Source organism: Branchiostoma lanceolatum, chromosome 2 (genome assembly GCF_035083965.1).
Source record: "Branchiostoma lanceolatum isolate klBraLanc5 chromosome 2, klBraLanc5.hap2, whole genome shotgun sequence".
NCBI classification, from domain to species: domain Eukaryota; kingdom Metazoa; phylum Chordata; class Leptocardii; order Amphioxiformes; family Branchiostomatidae; genus Branchiostoma; species Branchiostoma lanceolatum.
This window is the reverse complement of record NC_089723.1, coordinates 7,406,732-7,418,498: the sequence shown is the minus strand read 5'-3', so window position 1 is coordinate 7,418,498 and position 11,767 is coordinate 7,406,732. Positions and strand designations below refer to the sequence as shown.

General features: G+C 38.0%; 1 protein-coding gene across 1 annotated transcript in view; it reads left to right on the top strand.

Annotated features, from left to right (window-relative positions):
* Nucleotides 1-3,310: 3,310 nt before the first annotated feature.
* LOC136427318 (RB1-inducible coiled-coil protein 1-like) overlaps nt 3,311-11,767 on the top strand; it is a 29,697-nt gene continuing 21,240 nt past the window's right edge. The window contains exons 1-7 of the mRNA XM_066416130.1: nt 3,311-3,412; nt 4,771-4,965; nt 6,047-6,173; nt 7,696-7,777; nt 8,602-8,687; nt 10,370-10,485; nt 11,181-11,267. Coding sequence (XP_066272227.1) covers nt 4,898-4,965; nt 6,047-6,173; nt 7,696-7,777; nt 8,602-8,687; nt 10,370-10,485; nt 11,181-11,267 — 566 coding nt within the window. The 5' untranslated portion in view covers nt 3,311-3,412; nt 4,771-4,897. The remainder of the gene's footprint in view (nt 3,413-4,770; nt 4,966-6,046; nt 6,174-7,695; nt 7,778-8,601; nt 8,688-10,369; nt 10,486-11,180; nt 11,268-11,767) is intronic.

Here is an 11,767-nt window from a genome sequence, read left to right as displayed (position 1 = left end):
TTTGAAATTGACAATGTTAAGGAATGTATCGACATGAAATGATGTCTTGCCAGGGGACAGTGAAGTTGTGCCTATCTGCACCTGGTAGATTAATGTTCCTAATTGAATTAACTATTCCAACCAATCAGTCCCTGACAACCAGCCAACAAGCAAGTAGACGCATTCTAACAAAGGTAACTGGCGGAACGTTGGTTAGATAAAGTTGCAATTGACATTGAAACGCAATCACAGTATTTCGTGGTCCACAAAAGCCAATAATCTCGTGCAGTTTGAAATTGACAATGTTTAGGAATGTATCGACATGAAATGATGTCTTGCCAGGGGACAGTGAAGTTGTGCCTATCTGCACCTGGTAGATTAATGTTCCTAATTGAATTAACTATTCCAACCAATCAGTCCCTGACAACCAGCCAACAAGCAAGTAGACTCATTCTAACAAAGGCAACTGGCGGAACATTTGTTTTATAAAGTTGCAATTGACATTTAAACGCAATCACACGATTTCGTGGTCCACAAAAGCCAATACCCTAGTGCACTTTGAAATTGACAATGTTTAGGAATGTATCGACATGAAATGATGTCTTGCCAGGGGGCAGTGAAGTTGTGCCTAACTGCACCTGGTAGATTAGTGCTCCTAATTGAATTAACTATTTCAACCAATCAGTCCCTGACAACCAGCCAACAAGCAAGTAGACGCATTCTAACAAAGGCGACTGGCGGAACGTTGGTTAGATAAAGTTGCAAATTGACATTGAAACGCAATCGCAGTATTTTGTGGTCCACATAAGCCAATAGTCTCGCACATTTTCATGTTGACAATGTTTAGGAATGTATCGACATGAAAAGATGCCTTACCTATCCTTCTGCGTTGTAGAGATGGGGTTTGCAAGGTGCGAGTGTGGCCCCGCTCTTCAGGACTGGGCGTTACCGTGCACTACGGGTGATTTAGTACCGTAGTAAGAATCGGCGGGCCATTTCTCATCTAGCTTCTCAATAGTCACACGTAGCAGTAAGCAAATACAAGATTATACCAGTCAAGTTTTGTTTTCTCGTCTTTCAAACTCTTTTTGTTGGTGTAGGCTAATTAGTGAGGAAAATCGTGACCCCATTTTGTATGCACAGACCGTGTAAGGTATACCGCCTGACAAAGCTGTAAATTTCCTTGATCGGTAGAAACGGCACGTCTGCACGCAGTAACATTTATCTTAAGCCCCTGTCACACTTGTGCGTGTAAGTCCGCATGAGTTGCAATCAACATGTTTTTGGTTTAGGTTAAGTTTGCAGGCGAATAAGTGATTTCTTAGGTTCGATCACTAGGCTGCACAACGGTGGGTCAAAGAAAACAACTCTTTCGCCGCAAACCTTACTTAAACCCCCAAAAAATGTTAATGCGCAACTCACGCGCACTTGAATATACGCACAAGTGTGACAGGGCCCTTAATATGAACGTCATGCGTAGAATACACTCCTATGTCAAGGTATTTTGTCACTCGTTTTCGATAGAGATTTCTAAATGATGCAATGCAATGACCTTATGGAGCTTATAAAATGTACTTATTTTGACAATATTTTTTCCAAATCATTTTTTATTGTTTTTATAAAGAAAAAACAATACATAAATGGCACGAAAAATAAGATAGTTTATACAAATGAATAACCACAAAACCGATAAATAAAACCAATTGACAATAATAGTGAATGTTGGACCCCAGTTACCATTAAATTTGCATGTTTTTGTTAATTGGAACTACCAGGTGTGGTTTCCGAGCACAGGCAGTAACGTTAATTAAGTTAACCAAACGAAAGCAGCGGATTGGCTAGGGGTAAACCCGATCTTGATTAATTTAAATACGAGACACCACGATCATGCTGCGATCATTATACAGGTGTTCCATTTTTAGCTTGCACGTGCGATCGTATGAGTAAACAGGGGTGCTGCATATTTGGCACTACCTGCGACATTCAACAACAACAACAACAACATCAGCAACAACAACGAAAAAGAACAGCCATTCTGAAACTCACTGAGTCGTTATCAATTCACCAATGAAGATATCGAATTCTCAGAGAGGCTGAGAAGGTTGTTTAATAACCACAGTCACAGAAACACCTCAGATGTGTCAATCAATCGCCATGAATCAGGCAAACATCCCCTTTTTGTTAGAAAAAAGCGATATCTACGGCGTCGACACGCTCCTTTTATTGCCCATTTACCAGTAGTACAGCATATGTTGGCTTGGGATGCACCCAAATGAATACTCTAGCCATCATACCTTTTGTTTTCGCTACAGCACTGGGCCTCCCGATTCGGCACAAGGCTAGCTCGCACAGCCCGCAGAAGTTGGGGGGAGGTGTTCAAATATTTTGAATTACATGTATTTAATGTCTGCTGAATATTACATCTGGGCGATCTTGGCAAAGTACATCAGTAACATTGAGAAGCATTGTAGATTATGCCTGGCAGTCCTAGCATTCTTTGTGTGAATAATAATAAGAATTTTATTGCGCGACAACTGTAACGGGTACAACGTATGGAAATTTGTAGATACACAACAATTGACTATCTTTTATATTTCACAATTTCAAAGAACTAATCTATAACATGAATAACAATCGACCCAATAATGCGCATTCTAATGGATAAAACAGTATACAATGTAATGATGACGATGATAGTATTCTGTGTCAGGAATGTCTCGTTTTTGCACAGAGTTGTACATAAATTGGCCTACACAGGTAGATATATGAACAGGGCAGGACAATATCATGTTGAATATCTCTGTCTTGGTATGCGGCAGAGTTATAATACAATATGAATAGGAATAAAAAAGTTCGAGACGTTTAGAAGCGTTGTCAGTGTTGTTTTGCTAATATAAAAGTGTGGTCTATTCCAGGCTCCATAGGTCGCTGGAAAAAAAAAACTGACCAAATAGACAGATAACATGCCAAGCAAGGTATAACGTTACCCCGAGACCGGCTAACTCTTCAAGTACAAGTATATGAATACTTCAACATGTCGAGTTTAACCTATCACTTACACTAAGATCTAAGATCTAAACATTCTTTGATATATTTACATATTTGTTCACAGTAAGGGTTGTTTCCTTCTAGAATGTATTTGAATTTATCTATAGAATGGAATGTATCAAATTATGTCGAGCAAGTGGAAAGAAGGTTGAACAGCTTTGAGCGTTTATCATGATATCGTGGACAATCTAGGATAAAGTGTTGTTCATCTTCAATTTCAAGGCTCCGACTAACGTGTAAACTGGACTTTGGTACGAAACTGTTAGGCGGCGCTTTTAAATGAGATGACGTAATCATATTCGGGTTCGAGTCAAAATGGCGACGGCTGACGAAGAGGAAACTGCATCGTAATATTCAGACGTCAAATAATTCCAAATACTGCAAGGTAGGAGCTTGATTTGTTAACAGATATCTACATGAAGATATTCTTCATCTTTAGGCCGAGTGGCTTCCTTGTATATTCAAGAGTTGGCGCTAAAGCTGTAATTTCTTGTGTTGTGTTTACATAAGACCAGCTGGTAGATGTACCTTAGAAATCATTATCATTGACCTCAGCGCTCGTAAACAAGGACCGTTTTTCAAAACAACTTTGCTCCTGTGATGGTCCAAGTGATTAGGACATCCAGATGAAGTGTCTTCAGTTCTATTGACTTGTTTTCTTAGCACAGATGTCGTTATAATGTTGGTGATTTGTTATTTTTGTCTATTTTACGTTAGGTGATTCTAATTTCTATTGAGTGCAAGTCATTCCAAACAGAATAGGTTCTGACTCAGAGAACAGCAAACGGTTTTTCAATTTATCAGTTTTCGATTGAGCTGTGTCACTTGAAATCGCCTAGACAAATCAAGAAGTTGGAACACAAATGAAAAACACATACATGCAAGTTTTGTGGATATTTTGTGCTAGGTATATCTAATTATCTAACGTTGGGTTATGTTATGATATTGCTTAATCATAACCATATGTCATATTCTCACCTGAAAGTTTAATTACTAAATTAACCTCTTTGCCATATGTCAATTTCTCACCTAAAAGTTTGATTACTAAATTAACCTTCATGCCAGTAGTTTTAGATCATTGCCAAACATTTGGCTTTCTTGTGCTTCACCTATGGTGGGTGATGATAACCCCGTCCCTTGTGTGTTGTTAAAGCTGAAATCTATCATCACAAATCCCATTTCGTTTCAATCGATATCTTAACTGCACGGCCATAAGGTCCCATCTATTTTCACATCTTCCCTGGAACTAAAATTGATGAACAGCATACGGAGGATTTAGATGTAGTGTTGTGAGTAGAGCTGTGTTTTCCGACAGGTGTATATACGTTGTCCCATACACAAAAGAAGTCATTGTATGCCATTGTTGAACAAAGGTTGCTGTGTCTGTTTCTAACAAAGGCACCTGCTGGAATATTTTTCATGTACAACAGATTTTTCCAAACTGTATTTCAAACTGCAATGTATTGCTGTTTTATATTTACATTTATATTTTTGTCCTTACTGTTATGATCATTTTAATGATTTTCTAGTGTTTAAAAAAAAATCCCCACTGAAGCCAGTTTTCCATTGTTATTTGCAGATATTCCAATTTCACTAGCAAACAAGAATCATTATGGAAATGTATGCCTTTCCAATTTTAAGAATTGTCTTATATAGAAATTTACAATCCTGTAGTTTTTTTTATCAAACATTGTTTTGGACTATTGTTTATGACTGCTTGCATTTCTTTGTTTCTTTCCGCAGTCTCCAGGTATATCTACAACAGCCAGTAATGTCGTTTACCATTTGAGAACTTCTGTGGCACCAGATAAGTCCAGTCAGCCTACTTTATCTGTACTTTTAAAAGGCATTGGAGTTGGAGATCGTCATCATGTTGTACGTTTTCCTGGTGGACACCGGCATCATGCTGACCTTTGACATGAGCCTGGCCTTGCAGCCGTGAGTAATATAATTATGTTTATCAGCAGGTTATAGAGTAAGCAGGATTCGAAAATTTATTTTGGGGAATGGGAGCACTGGTGCACCTAACCTAAAAATTTAGATGCACAGAAAAAAGGTTTTGTGCTCGACATAAAATGAATGAACTCAAATTCTATGCCTCTCAAAATACTTCACAAGTAATACAACACAGGTTCCTAATTTTTTCACTTTGATGTCAAGAATATGCTGAATACTACTTTTTACTAAGTGTACAATTGTACTTGAATGTGCACCAGTACGCTCAGAGTCAAATTGAAGAATCAGGTGCACAGCTTCAATATTCGTTGCACAAAAATGCTCACGCATCTATTATTTCAAGCCCTGGAAAGGGTACTTTATGTTGTCTCACTATGATTCTGATTCTATATGAAAGGTATTTCATATACACCATGCAATATATTTCGTCTCTAAGGCTTCGAATGTCTTTTTCAATATGGTATAATATTTGTTTTAGGATAGGATGGAAGTTTCTGCTCTTTTGCACAATCTATTTTTGGCTTTTGTACTTTAATACAGTGACTATTTATGCTGGTGTGTAGCAGCAATAATAAGCAGCTCACATACATTGTATATGTATAATGAGCTGCTTGTACCTTTTTTGTGAACAGTAAGATAAAACATCCACGTATTGTTCGGAAAGTAAATAATTCTTTGTACAGACGGGAGTGTTTGTGATTTTAGCATACATTTATATATCCTGTTGCCATCACACATATTTACCTGATATTTGATGTGGGTATATGTAATAACTACTGATAAATTAAATGATGCAAGATTGTCCTCATTGGTAAACATTGCTGTCACAATCACAATCATAATCTCAAGTACATGTACACAAAAGTATGACTAAACAGAATTCAACAGCTTTGAAGAAGGAAATGGTTTTTGTTTGTTTGTAATTCTATATTCTACTTCTTTTATGTTGTCATGACTGTTTCAAAATTTTATCCAGTTCATTGAGTAACTGTCTTTTGGCGTATGTAATAACCTGAATATGTAAGCTAAATCGATATACAAATGCATATTTCCTCCCCTGCAGAGTGAATGTCCTTCAGCAGGAGGTGGCACGGTCGCTGGGTGTGCCGGCGGACAAACAGGTGATGCTCATCAGTGGAGGAGACATGTTGGAGAGCAAGTCTCGCGTCTGCAGCTACAGCGCAGGCACGGTAAGGACCGTTATTATCTCTATGAAAAATGGACATATAGTTTTGGGTGTGTCTGTCTGTGTGTCTGTGTGTCTGTTTGTGTTTCCGCACTACTGTTGTCAGCATAACTCAAGAACCTCTTGATGGATTACAATGATATTTGGTATGTGGGCGGGTGTTGTGAAGCCAAAATTCGAGATCGGTTTTGGGCCCCCTGGTATGTGACCTTGGTACTGCAACAGAAGTTCCGTTTTTGTATCTTTTGATAAAAATGTCCAAGACGTGCTATGGTCTTGAGTTTTGGGTGGCAGATAGCTCGTTTGTTCTGCATATCTGGTAGACCACCTTTAGTCATAACACACCAGTTTTGTTCAGTAAGTCATCATCATCTGTACAGTAAATACAAGCTGCGTAAGACTGGACATTAACTTGTGTAAAGCCCCTGTCACACTTGTGCGTATAGACAAGTCCGCATGAGTTGCGTGTTAACATGTTTTGGGTTAATGTTAAGTTTGCAGCCGAATGACTGATTTCTTAGGTTCGATCACTAGGCTGCACAACGGTGGGTCAAAGTAGAAAACGTCTTTTTCCCTGCAAACCTTACTGAAACCAAAAAAATGTTGATGCGCAACTCACGCACACTTAAAAATAAGCACAAGTGTGACAGGGCCCTAAGGTTTGATCCACTCAAACCGTGATGGACCCCTACTCTTTTCGATAAGTGTGATAAGTTCTTTATCGTGCATAAGGTGTGGTTACTCTTAAGCACGGGACCTCCGGCTGTATGTTCCTAACCAAAGGTACTCATTTTAGGCACTGAGTAGAGTGTGGAAATAGGTGTTAAGTGCTTTTCCCAAGGGCACAACATTGGGGTTTGCTAGGCTTGCGAGGGACGCTTTACTATTGTATGTCAAATGGATCTGGGGCTCTTGAAGTTCTACACTTCTCATAATGTCATATCAAATCCTCACAAATAGACATGTTGATAGAGTTATTAGGACTTAAATGGTGTAATTTGTATCTCTGTAATATTTCATCTGACCCGTACCTCTTCCCTCATGACCTCAATGAAAAGTGGCCTGCGTGCCGATTTGAGCTTCTCATAAATAAACAAAGGTTCAAACAAAAACGTTGCCTGTGTCCTAATGAAAATGTAATGGTTGTTCACTGAGGCCATCATTATCTCCATGAAAAATGAAGATATAGTTGTGCGTGTGTGTGTCTGTGTGTCTGTGTGTTTGTGTTTCCGGACTACTGTAGTCAGCATAACTCAAGAACCTCTCAATGGATTACAATGACATTTGGTATGTAGGCAGGTGTTAGGAAGCCGAAATTCAAGGTCGATTTTGGGCCCCCTGGTATGTCACCTTGGTACTGCAGCAGAACTTTTGTATCTTTTGACCTCAACCTGCTATAGTCTTGTTTTTTTGGTGGCAGATAGCTTGTGATGTAATGAAGAAGTGGTGTAGGTTTGAGCCTCCTACATGTAGCAGCTTGCCCTAGAACTGCAGGGGTGTTATTGTGAAAATCTTTTGTGTTGCAGGATACCAACCCAATCTTCCTGTTCAGTAAAGTGACCATTGAGTCTGCCGTGCCACCATCTCCAAGTGTGGACCTTGGGTCCGGTGAGTGACAAAATCTTCTTATTTATTACACTTCTAATATCCTACGAAAGTCCCAGATTTTAGTTAAGCAATTTAACATTAAGATGCTTTGCTTTTCCCTCAAGACTGTTAGATGTCATCTTTAAAAAGATGGTGGAAACTGATGAAATAGGTTGTGGGAAATGTTTATACTTTCTTGTTTGTGCATATTATCCAGCTTTGGGGGAGTCCAGACACTTCCATTTAATTGCTGCATGCTTGAACGTTCTTACTCGCAACATGCTTTGTAGTTTTTAAAAGTCTTTGACTTTTAAATGGTAATAATGATTACTGTTAATGTTTGTACCGGTAACTTGTAATATCTGTCATCTGTATTTTTAGATATATGTACTACTAGGCTGCATTTTGAATAATTGTTTTAATTTTTGACAGACTTGTCTTCATGTTACATCTGTCACATTTGTAACATGCCAGTTGAGCGAAATAAATCTGAATCTGAATCAGACTAGTACTGTCAATGCATTTAAGTTCGCGTGGTTTTTATTTTGCGCTAGGGCGAAAATGGAGTGTTTGCAGTGGTTTTAAGTTTGCGGCAGCACTATAGTCACATACTGCTACAGTATTGGACAAAAATGTTCGTGGTGGTTTTATCTTCAGGGTTAAACGGTCGCAGCAAAAAACGCGAACATAAAACCACCGCAAACATTTCTGCATTTACAGTAACGCAGTACATGTAAGCCCACAAGAATGTTGGCAGTAAAGCCACTGGAATGTGGGAACATCAGTGCTTAGTTATGTGTCTAACAATGTGACTTGTGTTTTCCCTTCATGAAACGGCTGTACAGACTCCGACCCCAGACTACAGGTTGAAGGCTGCCTCAACATGCCAGCTACATACGAGACTGTGGTAGCACGGGCACAACTGGCACTGGTACATACTCAAAGACCTGTTTCATAGATTATTGTTCAATTCAATTTTTTAAATTTTTAAATATTTTTTTATTGCATGTCACAAAATGATACAAAAACACAATACAAACAGAGAAAAAACAAAGTTCGGGAAAAAATATAAACCTAAGCCACGGATCCAAAATAATAAGTAACGGTGGAAACAGAAATGACCTAGAACGTAAATATAAGTAATATACATAATGATAATAATAACAGCATCATTGGCAAATAAATATAACAAAATCAATATGCCAGCTACATACGAGACTGTGGTAGCATGGGCACAACTGGCACTGGTACCTACATATACTTTCAGACCTGTTTAATAGATTATTGTTGAATTCAATTTTTTAAATTTTTAAATATTTTTTTATTGCATGTCACAAAATGATATAAAAACACAATACAAACAGAGAAAAAACAAAGTTCAGGAAAAATATAAACATCAGCCACGGATCCAAAATAATAAGTAACGGTAGAAACAGAAATGAGCTACAACATAAATATAAGTAATATCCGTAATAATAATAACAGCATCATTGGCAAATAGATACAGTATAACGAAGTCAATAATTTCATGCAAGCTACATATATATACGAGACTGTAGTAGCACAGGCACAATTAGCACTGGCACATACTCAATACTTTCATACCTGTTTCATAGATTATTGTGCAATTCAAATTTTGCCAATAAATTGAAGTTTCCTGTTGTTAATACAGGGCTGGACAAGTTTTGAAAAATTCAATATTACACAAAAAATCTACTGGCCCAAACCAACTTTACACTGGCCCAAAATATGAATGACATGCAGTATTTTTATATGGATTTTTACTTGCAGCAAGGAAATCCTTTTATTCTTATGAAGCAAAACAAAAACACTTTAAAGCAGGCTAGTTACCCACATCTATCCATGGAAAAATTATATACATGGAAAAATCGCCCTGGCCCAATTTGGTCAAGTTCAACTGTACAGGAGGACATGCGCTTCCCCGATAGGCACTTTCACTTGCCCCCGGCAATTGGGCCAATGGACATGTCTAACCCTGTAATATAGGAATACCTACAGGTATTAATAGCATTTTAGTTCAACATATTGGACTAGATAGAACCCAACCATTTTAATAGAATTACAATAAGGACACAATATCTTTATATAGGACACAAGGACACTGTCTATATAATGTCCTTGATGGACAGAAGCTCTAGTGTTAGACTAAGCCCTTAAACTTTAGCACTCTGAAGTAGCCGTTTGGCACCCAATTCTCTATTGGTTACAGAGTTAGGCAGCAGGGAGAGGGTTAACAGACATACTTCTATACTTCATAGTAACATTATATTTGAAGATATACAAATACAACTAGAAGAAGAAAAGTAATACTGTAATTCTTGATTTGTTAGCTGTAACTTGATTTTAACTGATTTAGCTGTCACTAGTCAACAGCTAGAATTTCATCATCACTAATATTTGATCACTAATATTTGAGATAATGTTTGTTCCCACCGTTAAAATTAAGTGCCGTGACCTACTCCATTTTCCCCCAGCCGCTATATTTTCCTGCCGCTATATTAAAGTGATTTACAGTAAAATCAGCTACAAAGGTCCCATATGTTGTCTGTGCTTCCATACTCGGATACATTTTTATTGCTTTGTACATTGCAGCAATTCCATGACCTTGCCAAGGACACGGTGCGGTCGTGTGAACAGCTGGTTCATGAACAGCACCTCCAGCAGCAGGGCTGGGCAGCTGTCATCGCCAATCTGGAGGACTGCTCCAGGTTAGAAACACCCCTAGTTTTATTGGTTTCACCCAAATGGCTTGAAACAATCTCTTTCAACTTCATGCTTTGATGGCAGAGCATTCAATGAGCGACCAAATATCTGACAAATATCTGAACAAATTTCACTGAGAAAGGAACAATTTTTTTTACATTTTATGTGTTTGTTGTCTTTTAGTCATACTTTTGTTGCATCCAGTTTCATATTAAAATCATAGAATTAAGGTTCACTTAAATCCAATTTTGGTTGCTCAATGATTGCTTGATAGAGGTCCTTATAGTGCACTGTATAGGGGACACCCATATAGAGAAGTGGAGCTATCTTCTGGTATTTAGTTGCATCAGCTGAAAAATTTTGATTCCAAGTTTTAGTTTTATTGTAGACTGGCTGTGTATATTGATTAATAGATCTTTGATTGAAGAAGTGAAATACATGACAAATTGTACAGTCAAACCTGTACAAGTGACCACCTCTACATAAGGACCACCTGGCCAATGTAAATACTTCTTGATGGTCCCTTAGATAATTTTCCCCATTGACACAAGCATTAAGAATCCTGTCTATAGTGACCACATGTCCACATAGACCAGATTTTATTGGTCCCAGAGTGGTCTTCTTGGGCAGTTTTGACTGTATATTGACGTGTTGAACTGGTTTCTTCTATGCTCACATTATGTAAACTATTCTCACACAGCCAATTCAAGATCAGAGTTGACAGTTTTGAGAATCTGTACAGCCAGTACCTCGTCACCAGACCCAAGTTTATGGACATCATTCAAACGTGAGTCTTTTACTAAGTACCCTAGTAATAGTTGTTGTCAGGGAAGGTTGATATTTTGGGATGTTATGTAGAGATAATATACCTGTAAGATTGGCCACTGTACGGTAAAGCCAACTCTATGGGATCTGTTGGAACAAATAAAGCCTTGTGGGAAAGGGGGTTACGTTAGGGATTACATGTAGATGACACCCATAAAATCAACATTGTGTAAGTCTAGTGCTGGCAACAAATTGTACTTCTCTACATCTGATCCAGATTATACACAAAGTCCAAAGGTGATGATTGCCTTAACGTTTGATGACATTTTGAATATACAAGTGGTTCGTTTCTGCTATCCTTTTGATTCTTGAAAGTTTAAATATTACAATATATGATATACTGGTTTATCATCTATACCAGGATTTCTCTCAATGGATTCAAACAGCAAATTCAAGTACATATTGACATCCAACAACTTCTGCACTGTACAAATACAACATATGAAAAGGTGCAAAATTTTA